At 34.1% G+C, this 19,308-nt stretch overlaps 1 protein-coding gene and 1 long non-coding RNA gene across 2 annotated transcripts; both read left to right on the top strand.

Annotated features, from left to right (window-relative positions):
* Positions 1 to 1,481: 1,481 nt before the first annotated feature.
* On the top strand, positions 1,482 to 2,456 carry LOC141482393 (uncharacterized). The gene is made up of 2 exons (XM_074175545.1): positions 1,482 to 1,683; positions 1,738 to 2,456. The coding sequence occupies exons 1-2, from the start codon at positions 1,665 to 1,667 to the stop codon at positions 2,454 to 2,456; spliced, it is 738 nt and encodes a 245-aa protein (XP_074031646.1). The 5' UTR covers positions 1,482 to 1,664.
* A 14,160-nt stretch (positions 2,457 to 16,616) lies between these two features.
* Positions 16,617 to 18,158, top strand: LOC141483185 (uncharacterized). The gene is made up of 2 exons (XR_012465949.1): positions 16,617 to 18,031; positions 18,088 to 18,158. It is a non-coding gene; the product is annotated as an uncharacterized lncRNA (long non-coding RNA).
* Positions 18,159 to 19,308: the final 1,150 nt, after the last annotated feature.

Here is a 19,308-nt window from a genome sequence, read left to right as displayed (position 1 = left end):
TGAGATATACTTCTCACTTGTATATTTCTAGAGTTGAAGCTGGAAAGTACTTTGCGCCATGCCTCTTCCTAAAATCATATTTAAATTTATTAATATTGAGGTATCTAACTACATAAATATATATAGTTTTAATTTATTATTTCAAGCTCGCACCCTTCACCCTTGATGAAGTAAAATTAGGGTTATGATTACATTAACATGTATTCTACAATAAATAAAATACACACAAAAAATTGCTTGTACTTGTAATACATACCTTTTCTGCATTCGTTACTTTATTAGTAGTTTTTCATTCTAAAATATGCTTGAATTTTTCAATTTCTTGTATTAAATTCATTTCTTCCTCCCGAGAAAAATTTGACGAGCGAACTTTCTTATTATTATTTAACATTTCCATTTCTGTCCAAATAAATCGTCCTCACAAATACAAATAACAAAAACATCAAACACCACAACTCTTAACCTTACTTATTCAAACATTGAACTTAAATACTCGTCAAATATGACAAATCTTGTCAAAATCCATGAATTCCAGGTTGACCAACATCTTAAAAATTACTTAAAAGATACTTTATGGAAAGGGCACTTTAATATTAATTATGAAACCAAATGACGGCAACAGCTACTTTAAAGGGGATTTTAGTGTAAAGTCTCCTTTCGGTAAAGTGGACTTTAGATATTGATTATGAAATCGGCCGTTAGTATTAGTGAAAATTGGGTAACAGAAATCATAGATATAATATGTTTGAACAGTGAAAAGTGTCAAAATTGAAGACATTTCAAAATTATTGTCATGAAGAGTAGCAGGCAGGAAAATTTTGTCTGGTTGCCAGGAGGGAATCAATAGAGACGGGAGATAGAAGCTTTTGAATTGTCCAGACGCGAATTTTTTTGAAGAGCTGTTTGAAATAAAAAGGAAAAAGAAAGAAAAAAGGCCGTTTTGCATGTTCTTATCAATATAAAACCATCAATAGGAGCCAGAGTATAAATAATAATAACGAGAAAGGATACTTACTGGAGATTTTAGAGTGTCTGGAAGAATTCAAAATTTCAATCAGGGGAAAACCGATCCAGGGAAGCTGTACCATTTTTGAGGTATTACAATATCATTTATAATTCCCAATCCATAAGAAGATTACATTTTTGAAAATCTTGAACAATTCATAACCTCCAAATCGAATCAAAAGTTTTCAAGTCACAAGGAACTTCCAGTGTGAAAATCACAATTCTGAACTTTTATTTATCAACGAACTTCATCATTTTATTTACAAGAACTATTATTGGATTTAATATTAGTAGAATTTTTTCGCGAGATCCCGTTGTACTGAAATCGGTTACAGAGCGGTTATACCCCCACCAAGGAAATTTTCAAGGTTGTTATCGGTCATGATCTCTCGCGAAAATCAACCGGTTAACCGTATAAATCAAGTTTGTTCCAACAAACGATTGCAAACAGTTTGATGAACTGCTTTATTGGGCATACTCGATCAGAAACCAGTTGGGAACTAATCCGTGATTCTGGACTGTTGGAACGCAACCAAAACCAAACTATCAAATCACATTGTCAAACGTCAGACCGGTTAAACTGAATTTGTGAACTTTAATAAGATTACCTAGGTGTTGAATTGTGATTTTCTGTCTCGATCAACTAGGAAAATTTGGAAATGAGTGAACAACTAGACGGTAAGATAACAAAAAATTGTAATTTGCCGTAATATAAGTAATTAATAATTTCAGATTTATCAGAATTCATAATTCTGAGAAATATAACAAATAGTGCTTCTTCGCCTCCTTTTCAAGCAGTAACAGTAAATGAGGAAAAGTCGAAAGACCCGCAGATTTATATATGGACACGCTCGTTCACATTAAATTTAATAGAGATTTTTCAAGAAAATCGAAAGAAAGTGGGCACCCTGGAAGTTAAGAGCTTACGAAGGCTATGGCAGTTGTTAGCTGAATTAATGAAGAGTAAATATGGAGTGAACGTAACCCCATCACAGTGTGAAAACAGGTGGAGGGTTCTAGAAAGAAATTATAAAAAATTAATTGACAATAACAACAAGACTGGAAGGGGAAGGATTCACTTCGAATTTGAAAAAGAGATGGAGGAAATATTAGGACACAAAAAAAGTGTAAAACCACTAATGCTGTTATCATCAGAAAGTGTCTGCGGACTGATAGAAACAAACAAAGAGAAAAAACAAGCAGGTGAAGTTTCAATGCAAACTATAGATAACCAAGAAGAATCTATGAACACTTGTCAAGATCAATCTGACAAACAAGGAAACAGCCCAAACCCTCAAACCAAAGAAAAACGCTTCGAAATAAAAAGGCATAAAGTGAAGTTCACTAGAAATGATATTTTAGAAAAAATTAGATGCGATAATATAATAAATAGTGTTCAGTACAGTGGGTTGGTATATTTTTTATTTTCATTAGTAACTTGTGCCAAATAATACGATATTTATTCAATAGATGTTTCTTCAAATAAAAAAATCCTTTTCTTAGTGTTACCCATAGAGAATTTTGTCTTTGGTGTTACCCCAGTATACCATAGCCATACACTACCGTGTTTCTACTGTATGGCTATGGTATACCATTGTGTTGTCTTTATTTCAAAGTATATCATACATTAATTGATTTCGAAATAAAACTCCATTGATATCGTCTCTAATTACTTCCTCTTCTTCAATGTCTGGTATATTTACGTTTTCTTCCAATATTGGAATATCGGCTGCACCTAGAGGTTCCCCGGCATCTTCAACACCATCATCCAGTGCAAGGTTATGCAGCACGCAACATTCTCGAATGAAATGAACAATGTTATCTATTTTTCTCAGCTTAATATGGTATAATTGTCTGAATTTTTGTTTGAGTATGCCAAAACAATGCTCTATCACATATCTGTTTGTTGAAATTCTACTATTGAAGGCCTTCTGTGCTCTAGTTAGGTGGCCTCTATCTTTGAATGGAGTTATCAGATGCCGTTGACATGGGTATCCACTATCTCCCAATATGAAATAATTGTTACCACATTTTTGAGGCAAGGAGTCGGCAAGTGTTGATGTTCGGAAAACTCTGCTATCGTGAACAGATCCTGGGTATCCTATAAATATATCTCTAATTTTCACAAACAGCTTGCATCTGAAAAGAAAATACAATCAGAAGTGAAAAAATATATTTCTGTTGAAAGTTCTGAAGAACTTTTGGTTTTTTCTTCCCCAATAAACCAGTATAAAAAATATAGCTTCTTAAAAAAATAGAACTATTATTATTAATAACACTCTCAGGGGGATTTTTATATCAATCACAGACAGTTCATTTATAGCATGTCTGGCGTTGAATAATGGAAAATTCACTATAGAAGTTTGTTTAATATTATTTTCGAGAAGGAAAAACTCAAATAATGTCTTCAGAACGATGAAATATTCATATAATTGAATACTGAACTTAGGTGTAACGAATAATATTTTTTCCTATTTAAATAAGAATCAGGATCGATTTCGGGTTTATCAATCCGAATATGTGTTCCATCAATAGCCCCAATAACACCTGGTAAGTGTTTTTCATGAAAAAACATCTCAATTTCTCGTTTCTCTTCATGAGATGGCCATGTTATAATTTGGGGAGATAGATTACTTAGAACATGGATAACTCTTTTTATGATACGGAATAAGCTGCTTATAGAAATGTTAAACCGATCTGCAACGTCTCGAAAAGAAGCTGTGGCATGACCAGAGAACCATAAGAAAATTAAAATTTGGCTTGATGCACTGATTTTACCATAAATTCCAGAGTGATGTTTATATGAATCTGCATTTTGGTACTGCTCCACAATTTGAGCCATCAGCCTTCTACTAATTTTGAAATGTTCCATGAATTCTTGATTATTATATTGTGAAACTAATTGTTCCAAAAAGTCCTGGTTTTTGGGCCTTGCCCTATTTTCCACCAACATAATTTCATCGTCGGATGAATCCGTCCATTCATTGAGATCTTCACTGGAACCAGAGCTTGATGATATATCTACCATTCTGACAGATACACTTCTAACCACTGACCACTGTGTATAGAAACTTTAGAAACACCTAACCTAAACCTAACCCAAACAAAACCCGCTGTTTTCATACCATAACATTTTGAATTTAGCTCAGCTTTGCCGTAACAAAGCAACTGCGCAGGTCCGTCAGCAGCAATCCGAGAAAAATCTTCGGACTGATCAAGCGGTTGGAAATCAGTTGCAAATCGATCAGAGTTTTAGTTGGAACATGACATTCCTAGTCAGAATTTCGGAATCGACTCTTGTTGGAACGGAATATTTGTTGTGCGCATGCTTCTGACAGTTTATGACCGATCAGATGTGTTGTTGGAACAAACCTATTTACTTCACAACAAAACAAATAAACATAACCTTAATAAAAAAGCAAGGAGTTCCATTTTTGCAGTTTCTTTCTTTCAGTTAAAATTAAGTAGAGTGGCTAAAAATGTTTCCATCAGTTTTATCGATAATTGACGATTCGTTTGATACTAGCCTGCTCGTACTTGTGTCATCACAAGTAACGTTGCAGAGTTCAATTAGGCTACGAGTTTCGGATGATTATTTTCACCCTGGACTGGTTAGACAAATATAATGAAACGGTGTTTTTTCAGCTTTTCAGAATGAATAGAAACACTTTTGCGCAGTTACTAGCTGTTGTGTTGCACAATGATCAACATTGTTTATTAAAAAAAAGTATAGAGGTGGAAATTTCCCATTTGCTCCAGAGAAAAGCTTATTAATATTTTTGTGGTATATTGCCCATCAAGACCCCCTCATATCGATTGCAGATAGATTTAGTATTGTGCAGTCCAGTGTCATGGGAATTGTTAATGCCTTCTTATATATTACATGTAGACTAAAATATAAATATATAAAGTGGCCACAAACGGATATTGATCAAACTCATATTCAGAGTGGATTTCCATCATTTCCAGGTTAGTGTTTGTTGTACAATTAGATACCTAGAATTTTGCCTCATACACTAATAATCACTTTAATATTTTATATAAAGAATGTTTTCATTGTTTTAGGAGTTTTTGGAGCCATTGATGGTACTCATATAAATTTGAAAGTACCAGTATTACAGCAAGACAGTTACATTGATAGATTTCAACACCATTCGATTAATGTAACAGCTATATGTACACCTGAAAAATTATTTACATATGTTTTTGTAGGATTCCCAGGATCTGCACATGATGCAAGAGTAAATTAAACTGCTAGTGATTCGTTGAGATTGAAATTCTTGATTATTTTTTTATAGGTTTTTTCTTATGCATTATTGTACAGGGAGATGGAACAACATGGAAAATATAAGTATTTTCCAACAGAAACATCACATATCATAGGAGACAGCGCATACCCTTTAAAAGTATGGCTGATGGTTCCATTCAAGGGAACAAATCTAAGTGCCAAGCAGAAGTATTTTAATTATTGTTTATCATCAGCCAGAGTCAGCATAGAAAACGCCTTTGAATTTTTGAAGGGAAGATGGGCCAGACTCAAATACGTAAATACTTATTCAGTCAGTAAAGCCATTGAAATTTCCATAGCTGCTTGTGTTATACATAATTTCTGCATTATCAATCACGATCAGTGGGATGGTGTAGAATATTTTGAAGAACCCTACCCTGCAGGAGATTTTTGTGATGATGACAGGCTGCAAAATTTGTTGGGGGAAGTGAAAAGAGATAAAATTATGGAAGATTTGTGGGCTGCTAGAAACCAGAGAACTGTTTAATTTTTATAATGACCCTGTTTTGACATATTTATATCATGGTGAAATATTTTAATCATTTTAAAATAAAACTTGATGAAAATATTGGCCAAACTATTTTTGATTCAATTGGTTATAAAACTTTTTTATTTTAAAACGTGAATGTGTGACCAATTCAATATTTCATGTCAAGCAGAATTAATTGGCGATAAGAGATGTCATTAAATAAAATTTCACTGATCTGTAATCGTATATATTATAAATGCAACGAACAAGAAAACAGAAACAAAATATAACTTCTTTGCGTATATCAATACCAGAACTTCCAACTTGATTTCAATGAGAAACAACTTATGGTATGGTATGGATCTTGAACTACAATAGGAACAAATAGTATAAGTCTTCGTTTTCCAGATATTCAATCTGAATCCGAGTGTTCTCGAAGTCGCTTTCTTGACATAACATTGATTATTTTATCAGGTTTACCTAGAAGCGCATCTCTCTGACTTATTTGTATTTTCAGTAAATTTTCTAAATTGGACATGTGTTTTTTCCTATCCTCAGATTCAGAGGCAGCCAACTTCAATAATTTCAAATTGGTACTCTTTGGTCTCTGGGTCTGTGACTGGCTTTGGTATTGGCTTGATTTCTTGAACCTATTTTGAATGTTATCTCTATCGTTTTCTTTACAGAGCCTTTCAAGTTCCTCTGAAGCACCTTGGGTCTCCTCTTCACAGTCCATTCCACCTTCTTTGGTAACATCCAATAAGGAATCTTGTAGATTGGTAGGGTTGGATTTATCTTTTCCTCCAAGGATTCCATGTATCAAATCAAAAAAAGGTGGTGGATCCTTCTGGCTTTTACCTGTAGATTTCATATGCTTTATATGTAGAAGGTATTGTTTCTGCAGGTTGCTGAATTTTAGCCTCAATTTTTCCACAGCCTCTTTGCCTTCACCCACAAATACTCCCATTTCCGACATTTCATTTGCAATTTTTTGCCACAAATGAGATTTAATAGTTTTCCTATCATCGAACTTATCACAAATAATTCTGTGGCTTCTACATCTTCCTGTGTGGGCCTTTTCGAAGTCCAAATTTTATGAATTTTTTCACCTCTACCATTATTGCTGATTTGGCTTGTTCCCGGTAGTAGATCTTGAAACCTGGTACTGGCCGAATCTTCCTGTCTCAGTTTTTCGATAAACTGGTCCGCTTTTAGGGGATCTGAAAATATATGAAATGTTTAATTTCAGAAAAACTAAAGAAAGTCCCTTAACTCACCATTCAACAACTCATTTGCTGTGACTATATCAACAATAAGGTGAAAATTTTCACCTCGATTATTCAACATCACTTCTACTTGTTTCAGTTCATCCATTTTCAAACTCCTGATTTTCACACAAATGTCACTCCTGTCAATTAAAATTTCTATAACCGCCAGTAACCCTGCTCCTAGGTGCGGGAACTGAAACAGATCCCGTTTTATAACTTATTGCGACACAAATGACGTCATTAACATACTCCCCTATTATCGTTCTGTCGAGAAAATGCAGTGGGAATTGAAAATCGGTTCCCGTTGGATCAACGGGATCTCGCGAAAAAATGCTTTAGGAAAATTTGAAAAATTCACTGACATTTAGCACAGATATTTTTAGAATCGTTTCGCTCGCACGAACCACAGACATCTTAAGTTTTCAAGTATCATTTATCATTTATAATTCCCAATCCATAAGAAGAATACATTTTATAAAATCTTGAACAATTCATAACCTCCAAATCGAATCAAAAGTTTTCCAGTCACAAGGAACTTCCAGTGTGAAAATCACAACTTCTGAACTTTCATTTATCAACGAACTTCATCATTTTATTTACAAGAACTATTACTGGATTTAATATTAGGAAAATTTGAAAAATTCACTGACATTTAGCACAGATATTTTTAGAATCGTTTCCCACGCACGAACCACAGACATCTTAAGTTTTCAAGTAACTAATTGCCGTTACACGTAAATTTAACTGTACGGAACACAATTCTAAGAATATTTTTGTTTCAAATTTAACATTTACTGGAACATTTCTTAGCATAGGGTATTTTGGCGCAGTTTTAGGGTAATTTAAGTTTGGTTTGACAAAACATTTACAAAATTTTACATTCATTATATTTTTTTTTAACTTTGAGACAAAGTTTTATTTTCAAAAACACAGACATACAAAATTTTATTCATAACACCTTTCCAAGAATTCTACTTTGAGAAAGAGAGCTGCATGAACTTCGATTGAGCTGAGCAACCTTAAAGAATAGAGGTAAGATTTAGAGATAAGGACAGGTACCTGCCGGAGCACAAAGAATTTTGATATCACAGAAAATTTTCAAATTATTTGAACTATCAGGATAACAATCAAGAATCAAATTAATTAAATTATAAATACTCATCTAATTTTATATTTTAATAACAATATATATATATATATATATATATATATATATATATATATATATATATATATATATATATCAGACCATATATATATGGTCAGTCGGTAGCCAAGCGGTTCGGCGTGGGTGCTTTGTTCACTCACTCGAATTGACTGCCGTGTTGGTCGGTGGTTCAAGCCCTAGTCTGAACGATCGATCTTCACTTGCTACCGTCCAACCCGTGTTAGGAATCACACGTTAAAAGGTAAGACCTCGTTAATCCTTAGCTCGCACAAGTTTCGACTTCTGAGGGTTGTCGTTCGTAGGGGTGCGACAGCTGGTTAACGGAAAAACAGATTTTAAACAGATTTTTTTTTTTTAACAGATATATATGTATATGTATGCAACATGCATGGCTATCTTAGTTGCCTCCATACACCTAACAGGCACCCACGCCTCCATTATGATTTGTTATTTCTATGAAGTGTAATTCGTGCCAAACACAAATTTACCAAATTTTTGTGTAAAAACCCGGAGAGGGGTACGTTTTATAATTTTATCTGCATTAAAAAATTATTGCAATCTTAATAGTAAGCGGTTAACTACCGCATTTACCGGCGAAAAGTACATTCAGTAATTCAGAATATATTCAGTATGAAAAGGTACAAAGTATACAGAGTGTCTAATTAATCATTGGAAGAAAATGAGATATGCCGGATGGATATTTTGTAATTGGAATTTCAAAAGGTTTCAATATGTTCACCAAACTATTTTCAGTCAGTCGAATATCTATACTGCCCTCCTAAGCTAGAACGCAGTAACTCCTAATTTGTCATTTTGGAGTTACTGCATTTCTAACATATCTAGAACATTTTTGTATCTGTCTAACTAAGCAAAAAAGCAGTATTGGCAATCCATATTCAAATAAATGGCGAAAAAGTTTGCAGTATGTCCACTTTTTGATGTTCATACATATCTAAAGAGCAGTATCTGACATTTGTTTGACTAAAATGCAGCATCTCCAATTTTGCCTGGAGATACTGCGTTTATGTCTAGGGTCAGGTGACATGCAAACATTTTTATTGTATGTGCGGCAGATCTCAGTCGCGTTTGAACGTGTAGAAGATAACATAAACATAACCAACAATTGCATAATTTGTGTATTTTATCAGCAAGTAATAAAAAAGTGATAGTGTTAGTTTGGAAAAAGTTATTTCGAGTAATTGGTAAGTGCTTTCTTCATAATGTTTATTGTCATTTACTTCTTTCATTCTATTTCTTTTTAATTCGGGAGTTTACTTGCCATTTAAAAAAACCTTGAAGGTGCTTCTTGGCTAATACCTAATTAAGAATTATTATTCATGTTATTTGAATGTGGTTTTTTCACTTGCTTCAGATTTGCTCCGTAAATTACTATGGAGAACAAGAAGTACGGTTATCGGTGGAAACTGATTAAGAAGGGTCTTCAGAATAAGGTGACAATAAATGTAAGTGATGTGCAAGCTATATCCAGCAATGTGATCGAACAAACAGAATCAAATGAGTATGTTACATTGAATCCGCTGAGTCTCTACAATGCTGATATCTCCAAATCTGGTTCAATTACTGCTTCGCCATCTGAAGATAACTTAGACGGTCCTTCATTAATGCCAGAACCACCTTCAACTGAAATTATGGCCGCTGAGGAGCCAGACTTTTCTAATTTGAATCAGGATGCAAATATTCCAATATTTGATTCCAATAATTTGGCATTCGGTTATCCCCATTTACCTGAATTCAATGCGCCATCATTGCCTCTGCTGATCCATTCAAATAAAATCATGGATGCAAACATTCCATTGCTTGATTCTAAAAACACTGTTGTCGACGATCCTCATCATTATGACCTTCCTGATTCTGATACCCCATCATCACCAGTACGCCACACCCAAGACGTTCTGGTTGCTGCTACTGATGAAGCACAATGTTCTTCAATAAACACAATTCAAGATGCAAACATGCCCTTATTAGATTCTGACGACTATGTGGACGATCCCCATTACTTACCTGACTCTGATACTTCATCTGATCAACCTTTGAGCAAGAAGATTCGTAGAACATTAAAGAAAACCTCAACTCACCAAAGTGGAGAAGTGGCTGAAGTCATTCACCCTGATGAACAATACACTAAAAGAACGGGAGAACTTAGAAAAAGGAAGAAGTTTTGTAAAACCGTTGCAGAAAGGAATGCTGATAAACTGGAAGAAGTTAAAACTAAACATACGGTTCGAACAGGTTGTGGATCATGCAAGAAAGGATGTGTTGGAAAAATTGCGGAAGATCAGCGTATATCAATCAATAGGGACTACTGGATGATGTCCTGGCAGGAACGTCAAATTTTTCTTTCGGCAAGTATTTCAACTATGGAAGTGAAACGGCGAAGAGGTTCTGCAATGTCGAGGACAAGGTCTTGTAAATACTTTTTGAAACATGCAAACGGTGAAAAAGTGGAAATCTGCAAAGTGTTCTTTCTAACTACACTGGGATATGATCGCAAAAACGACCGAGCTATCACCAATGTTATTGTAATCCTACGAGGAAAGTAATGCTACGAGCGGGCAAGATAAACAAGGAAAGCACCCCAAAACTCCTAAAACGGATCGAAGTGTAATCAAAACACATATTGAATCTTTTAGCTAGCGATATCAACATCACTAACATGCATAAAGATTTCATGGCAAAACATCCCGACATAAAGTGTTCTTACGAGTTATACAGAAAATGTGTTTCAAAGGACTGTAATATTTCATTCACTAAATTGGGTCACGAGGAATGTAAAATATGTGAAATTTTTAAGATGCATGATCCAAAACATACTCAACAAAATCTAATACCAGACTGCGAGTCGTGCAAGGCATGGAAAAATCATATGAGTAAGGCAAAGAATGCCCGTGAAAAATACAGGACTGATGCTGCTACTGCTGGTTCCGATGAAACATCCCTAATTGTTTCTGCGGATTTAGAGAAAGTTATAATGCTGCCCAGGATCGACATGTTTGAGCAGGTGATATTTTGTCAACGAATTATTGTGTTTAACGAAAGCTTTGTACCGATTGGCAAGAAGCAGCAGATCAAACTTTTCGCTTGCCTATGGCATGAATGCATCTCCGGAAGAAAAAAAAGAAGACTTGATCAGTACCTTTCACGCTTTCCTCATCGCCATGCGAGACTTTGAGAACATAACCTTCTGGTTAGATAACTGTTCCGGACAAAATAAAAACTGGGCCCTATTTTCCTATCTGACATATATCATTAATTCACCTGAAACAGCAACAAATAAACTGACTTTGCGATATTTTGAGCCAGGACATACATTTATGGCGGCAGACAGTTTCCACCACCAGGTGGAGCTATCTCTACAACAAAAGAAGAAAGTCTACGATTTTGCAGATTTTGTAAATTGTGTACAAGCTGCAAATTCAGGCAAAGTGACCGTGAAGGAAATGAACCTGGAGGACTTCTTTGTTTGGCCCGATAATTCATCCTCTTACAAAATAAAACAATTGATTCCAAGACCTTATATGAAAGACATTGTGGAAGTCATTGCGGAGAGAGGAAAAAACGAACTCATTTATCGGACAAGTTTTGATGCAGAGGTGAATCATATGAATTTCCTAAATAAGAAAGCTATACGTCGACTGGATCTTCCACCAAGAATAATTAAACCAAGAGGATTCACAAATGAGAGAAAACGCAACATCGAGAAATACTTGCTTCCTTTAATACCACAAAATAAACGAGTATTTTGGAAACACTTTCTGTTGATGACAACGCGATCGACCTAAGAAATGCAGATGAAAAAATATGATAAATTTTATTTATATATATATATATATATATATATATCACCAGTATATATATATATATATATATATATATATATATATATATATATATATATATATATATATAAATATCACCAGTACTTCATATAACTTTTTTTCCTAAGTCTTCGTAACCAAGTTACGGGCCCTCGAAGTTACAAAATGAAAAATGTTTTTCTTTGATAACTTTTCAAGTGAATATTCAATATCATCCAAATTTTGGTAATTGACTAAACAAATGAATTCCGTCGATGAGCTTTCATGCAGGAGTCAGTTATTTTGCTACAAAGTCAGGAACGGACTACCCCCGATGGTCCACACCCCAAAACTTTGAAATGACAGATATTTTTCAATATTTTTCAACAAAATCCACACCAACGGAAATTCAACGTGAATGTTTGGGCTGGTATCATAGGAAACCATCTTATAGGACCATTCGTTCTACAGGACCGATTGAATGGAGAACGTTATTTGGAGTTCATTCAGAACGATTTGAATGGACTTTTGGAACATGTTCCATTGCAAACTCGAAGAGATATGTGGTTTATGCATGATGGCGCTCCTCCTCATTTTAGTTTGATTGTGCGTGACCATCTGAACCATATTTTCCACAATAGATGGATTGGTAGAGAAGGACCATATTCATGGCCATCGCGGTCTCCGGATTTAAATCCATTGGATTTCTTTCTGTGGGGGCATCTAAAAAGCCTTGTTTACGCTACACCTATTCACACAAGAGATGCATTGTTGAATAGAATAACATTACATTGTGAAGCCATACGAAACGACCCTGGAATGCTATTTCAAGTACAGAGAGGGTGTCTTCGCAGACTAAGAAAATGTATAGAGAGAGAAGGTGGTCATATCGAGCAGTTTCTGTAGCGGATTTTTCATTTCTGTTTGCTCTTGAGGCTCTTGAGTTTCGTTAGTTAAACGTGTTTGCATTATAAAAATTCGTTATGAACATTTTACCTATCATTTCCATTTTCCTTAAAAACTAATATTTTCGAATAATGGTAGACATCTCAGAATAAATGTTGTTGAATTAACGTTATCATTATTATTTCTGCTTTGATAATTATTCATTTCAAATAATGGTGGACGAGCGGGTTTGATGTCGTCGAGTGAAACTACATTTTTGTCAAGACTCGTTGCTCCGATCGACTTTCCACACGAGTACTTTTATTCATAAAATTGTCCAAGTAACCTTAATTTGTTGAAAAATATTGAAAAATATCTGTCATTTCAAAGTTTTGGGGTGTGGACCATCGGGGGTAGTCCGTTCCTGACTTTGTAGCAAAACAACTGACTCCTGCATGAAAGCTCATCGGAGGAATTCATTTGTTTAGTCAATTACCAAAATTTGGATGATCTTGAATATTCACTTGAAAAGTTATCAAAGAAAAACATTTTTCATTTTGTAAATTCGAGGGCCCGTAACTTGGTTACGAAGACTTTTAGGAAAAAAAGTTATATGAAGTACTGGTGATATTTTGACCCCATCTATACATTCCCGAGAGGAAAAGAGGAAGTCCAGGGACACCCTGTATATATATATATACAGGGTGTTTCAGAATTCGACGGACAAACTTATACCACGTCATTCCTCTTGCAAAATGATGAAAAATGAGGTAGGACATGTGTGTCCGGAAATGAGCCGTTTCAGAAATACAGGGCGTTGAAGTTGCAAAATAAAAAGACCCTTTTCGTCGTAGCTCCCGGACTGAAAGGAATAAATTAATGAAACTCAGCAAATCGATTACGAGCTGGAATGTGCTTCCTCCAGTGGTATGTTTGCTTCAGTATCAGTAGCCAGTGGCGTTCCAGCGGGGTAATAGCTTATATTTCCCCCCTTATTTTTTACGCCACCGACTTTATATCCACAACAGTCTTTTTTTGAATTCCTTGATCAATTTTACGTAAAAACCAAATAAACATTCACTATGAAAAAACCAGTAGTTTTCGAGAAAAATTGAGTTGAACTGATAGGTGCATTCTCATATGGGAATATTAATAATCGAGTAAAATAATCGAAATTCCAAAACAGAAATTATTTGAACTCTGTCATCATTCTACCATTCATTGTGTGCTTGAAAAATTATTCACTTCGGCAACATATTGCGGATTTTCTACCATTTTACCAACTTTTTTTGCAGATATGTTGTGAGCCCGCAGACCTACTGAATGGCTTTACCTCGAGATTTATTTTTTAACAAAATGTCCCATCCAAACGATTTTCAAAGACAATTACGAATAGTTGGCAAAACTGAACTCAGAATGTTTTATCGAATTATCTTCTCTCACTGGGTAAAAATCCAAGTTTTATCGATTAACCAAAATACCATTACTTGTTTCAACCTCAGCCATCTACAATGTTTCCTGGGCATATCTATTATAGTTTTGTTAGATAACTGTACCGATATTCTCGAGTTCTTCAGCCACTGGTTGAATAGTTTCAGAATACATTCACGTGACTTATAACAATCTTTGATCCACCTAAGCAATGAGGATTACTTTATTCATTGACAACAATAAATTTGTTAGGGGGCTGTGGAAATGAAATGAGATTCGTATGACACTTCCAAGTTAACGTAGCTGTCAGAAAGTGTTTGATTGTGTATTTCGTATAATAAAAATGAATTTTACATTCGAAGAGTTAGCGGACATGCACCTTATTTACGGAAAATCGGGACGAAATGGAAGGTTGGCACAAAGAATGTATCGTGAAAATTTTCCTGGAAGAAATAGAATTCCTAATTGGAAAATGTTCGAAAACGTGGACAGAAGACTCAGGAAAACAGGAAGTTTTTTAATTACCACAAGGAATGCAGGTATACAGAGAACTGTAAGAAATTATATCACAGAAGAGGAGATATTGAACTATGCTGCTGAACATCCGTCTGAAAGTAGTAGATCTATAGCTAGAGTGCTGCATGTGTCTTCATCATCTGTTTGGAGGACTTTGCATGAACAGCAGTTATACCTATATCGACTGAGAAAAGTTCAGGCACTGAAACCAGAGGACTATTCTGATCGAATTGAATTCTCTCGATGGTTTTTAGGTATGTGGAGAAATAATCCAGAATTTATCAAGCAAGTGTTATACACTGATGAGGCAAAATTCACAAGGGAAGGTATTTTCAATTCTCGCAATAGCCATATTTGGGCCGAGGAAAATCCTTTTGCTATTCATCCTCATGGCCATCAAACAAAATTTTCATTGAATGTTTGGGCAGGAATAGTAGAAACCCGTTTAGTTGGTCCTTATCTTTTACCAGATGATTTGAATGGGGACAATTATAGCACTTTCTTGGGAGAAGTGTTGCCTGAATTGTTAGAAGATGTTCCTCTGAATATCCGGAATGGAATGTGGTTTCAGCACGACGGTGCTTCTGTTCATTTTTCGTTAGCTGCTAGAAAGTACCTAAATCGAAAATTCGGTGACAATTGGATTGGTCGAGGTGGACCCCACAAATGGCCTGCCAGATCACCAGATTTGAATCCTGTTGACTATTTTCTTTGGGGCCATATGAAGTCACTGGTTTATGAAACAGAACCAAAAAGCCAAGAAGAATTAGTCGCCCGCATTCAAACTGCATCGATAACGATTGCCGAAAATTTAGAATCATTTGAAAAAGTGCGATTTTCTATGTTGCGCCGTTGCAGATCGTGTATAAGTGTTGACGGAAAAAATTTCGAACAATTACCCTATTGATTATTCATCAGATGTTCTCATTATTATTCAAAAGCACATTTGAATTTTCAATGTGAATTTCAAAAAGAAATTCGTGTTTATGACTCACTGTTCTAGAATTTCAACAGTATTGTTTCTTATCACATTATCTAAAATATGTGTAGAGGAGGTATATTTTGAACATGATATTTCTACTCAAAGATGAATTATGAGTACCGACATCCAACTAAGAGTTATGTAATTAGCTGTAAATAGACAACTTCCATTTCTTCATTCATTTAAAAAACTTCATTTACTGACTATAGTTAGCGAAGATCTTATCAGATGGTTATTCAAATAAATTGACTTATATATATATATATATATATATAATATATATATTATATATATATATATATATATATATATATATATATATATATATATATATATATTATAAATTATATAATTTTTGACTTTCATTTGTTTTTGTCGTAGGCACTAATATTGCAGCATCCCTTTTTTTTATTCCATGTCGCTTGTCTACAACGCAGTAACTCCCAAATTTTTCCAATACTGCAAAACTGACTAGCACCAAAACAAATTTTGAATTTCATATACTACACTAAAAAGCAGTAACAGCCTATTTTTGATTAAATTATTTGATTCAATCAATTTCAAATATCAGAGTAGTTAGAAAAAGTGATCATCCATTATTATACTTAGTTGTGGAATATTACATGTTTGTTTACCTGCTCGCCCAGGAAAAAAAATTTAAAACCTCATTAACTCAAAAGCATTAAAAGTGGACATACTGCTTTGTTAGTTAGGAGGGCAGTATAAGAATAGAGTACTTATTATGAAAAATGTTTTTCATGGAACTGACTATATTTCCCATGAAATCAACCAATATATTCATTTAATACAGTGCGGAAATAAATAGTCCTTCCCCTCTGTGCTTTTGAACGAGAGTAAATATGGAGGTCGAATGAAAGTTACGTTGAAAAGGCATCATTTTTCAGAACATTTTGATAAAAACAACAGTGTGACGCTATATAACGCTGCTTCATTTTAGAAAATCAAATTAGTCATTCCCGAGTTTCAAGCAGTTTGATATATTTTTTTTTATGTTCAAACAAACGATAAACATCATAATTTCACTAAACAATTTGTTCAAAACTCACTTCAGTTTATTAGTATGAGTAACGTCATACTATTATTTTGCTCATCAAAAATAACTTATGGGTGGTGGGGCTATTTATGACCCCACTGGGTGTATTTTTTTCAAATGAAATATGCAAAAAAATTGTTATCAATTTGGATAAACATTTTTGAAAAAAATATAGTGATTTTGTAAATATTTCATAATTCCACTAATGAAGGAGGCTTCCAATATTCTGGATATGAAAAATAAAAAAGGGCAAGATTTAATTTCATTATATTCAAGTTAAAAATTATTTTGTAAATGAAACATTATGGTTTTTGGTAAATGCACATAAAAACTAATTTTTTTTGAAAATCTCACACTGGTTAAACAACATGAAATGCATATTTTTAACCACATAAATAATTAGTAGATAACAGTATATTAGGTATAACTTAATATTACGTATGTAGTAACTGAAAGTTGAAAGTAATAAGTATTACTTGTGTAGATAATGGATACGAAAGCACTCATCCTCCATCACTGGATGTTTCGTTTGATTTGGATGACTCACTTGAGAATCCACCTTATTTTCCTTCAGATATGTCTGATCAGAATTCTGAGTTGAGTTCTGATAACGCTGAAGTTGATTCGATGCCCCATGAGTAAGGTAATGATTTGTTTTAATTATAATTTTTTTGGGAAAGTTTTTGGCTTTCTACTACTCTATCTTGATACAAAAAAAAGTGGGAATCTGCCAAAGAAAGAAAGGAAGTAATCAATTTCAAAATACGTAACTCTATACATGGATGTGTAGATCATGCAAAGAAGTAACTTCTGAAACAGCAACTTTCATATAAACATTGAATTACACGAAAGAAAAATACTTTCGAAACAAATACTTTTATATGAACACTGATTTATACAGAAGACACTTTTCTTTTCTCAGTTTGTATTCCAAAAATTCGTTATGGAACAAAATCAAATATCATTCACAGGAGTGACTGGTTTCTGTATTTGGTAAAAATCTGTTCATCTATTTTTTTGTTCATAGCGTAGTTGGAAATTTTTAATATAATGCAAATAAAATATTTTGTAGGAATCACAAATTTATATCGACTCTTCCAAAATAAACAAAATAGTTGATGTTGGTTTAGAAAAACATTATAATCCTTTGGTTAGTATAATTGTTCAATGACAAAATCAATAAACTGTAGCTGGGACATTTTGTAGGAACCACAAATTTATTCCGAACCTGAAACTGGCAAGATAAGTGATGTTGGTTTGGAATCACACGTTAAAAGGTAAGACCCCATTAATCCTTGGCTCGCACAATTTTCGACTTCTGAGGGTTGTCGTTCGTAGAGGTGCGACAGCTGGTTAACGGAAAAACAGATTTCAAACAGATTTTTTTTAACTTGTGATACTTTGGCAAGTATGATTGCTCAGTAACAAAATCAATTAATTCGAATTGATTTGTTGGTACTCTTGAAGTATATTAACCACAATTTTGTACCGACTCTTATGAAATTGACAAAACAGGTGACGTTGGTTTGGAAAAACTTTCCGATAATTCAGTGAGTGTAACTGATTAGTCATAATGAATTGAATCAGGTTGAATTGTTGAAATTCTCAAATTGGAATCTAATGAAGAGGACAATTGTGGAAATGTGAAATTATTTGCACTTCAAGGTGATTTTAAATTTTTAAAAACCTCCCATAAATACCTACTAATTATGTTTTCATGATCTAATTATATATATTTGTCATTTTTCGATACTGCACTGTACCTAAATCTCAGAAAATGACTAAACACATCTCCAGGTGCATCTCCAGTAACTTGGCATACTACTACATAGTTGGGAAAAACCGCAATTTGTCGCCGACATGATTAGTGGGCTTTTTCAAAAGTTCAAAGGGAAATTTTTATTTTTCTAAGCTCATACTTATGTTCTTGAATTACTTCTGTTTTGTCAATTACTGCCATAGTTTTTCCAATGATTTTTTTAATTACGCTTTAAGTAACTTGTTGCCTTAATGCGTTAGGTAAGACAGGTAAGACTGTGTTATTCCATTGCTCGCACAAGTTTCGACTTCCGAAAGTTATCGTTCAAAGGGGGACAATAGCTGGTTAACAGTAAAACACATTTTAACACACACAACAGATAAGGCAAGACTTCATTGTTCGTCTAGATTTCCCATAATCTATTGAATATTTTTTTGTTCAAAAGCTGCAAATATAGTTGACAAAATTAGGGAATATGCCAACCACATGTGTCAGCAAAACGTTATTATTTACAGTTAATATCGCTGCTCCGGAAGTATAATGACGCAACTGTAAAATTGTGTGAAATTGACATTATTGTGTTGGCGGGCTCAAAAATGCGTTTACTATATGTTTGTAAATCGACATAATTGTACTTACAAAATTCGCCACGAGAGGGAAGATCAGTC

This window comes from Leptinotarsa decemlineata, unplaced genomic scaffold (assembly GCF_025532065.1).
Source record: "Leptinotarsa decemlineata unplaced genomic scaffold, Ldec_3_MD MMD2_P_RNA_scaffold_14, whole genome shotgun sequence".
Classification (NCBI taxonomy): domain Eukaryota; kingdom Metazoa; phylum Arthropoda; class Insecta; order Coleoptera; family Chrysomelidae; genus Leptinotarsa; species Leptinotarsa decemlineata.
This window is presented reverse-complemented; position numbering and strand designations above follow the sequence as displayed.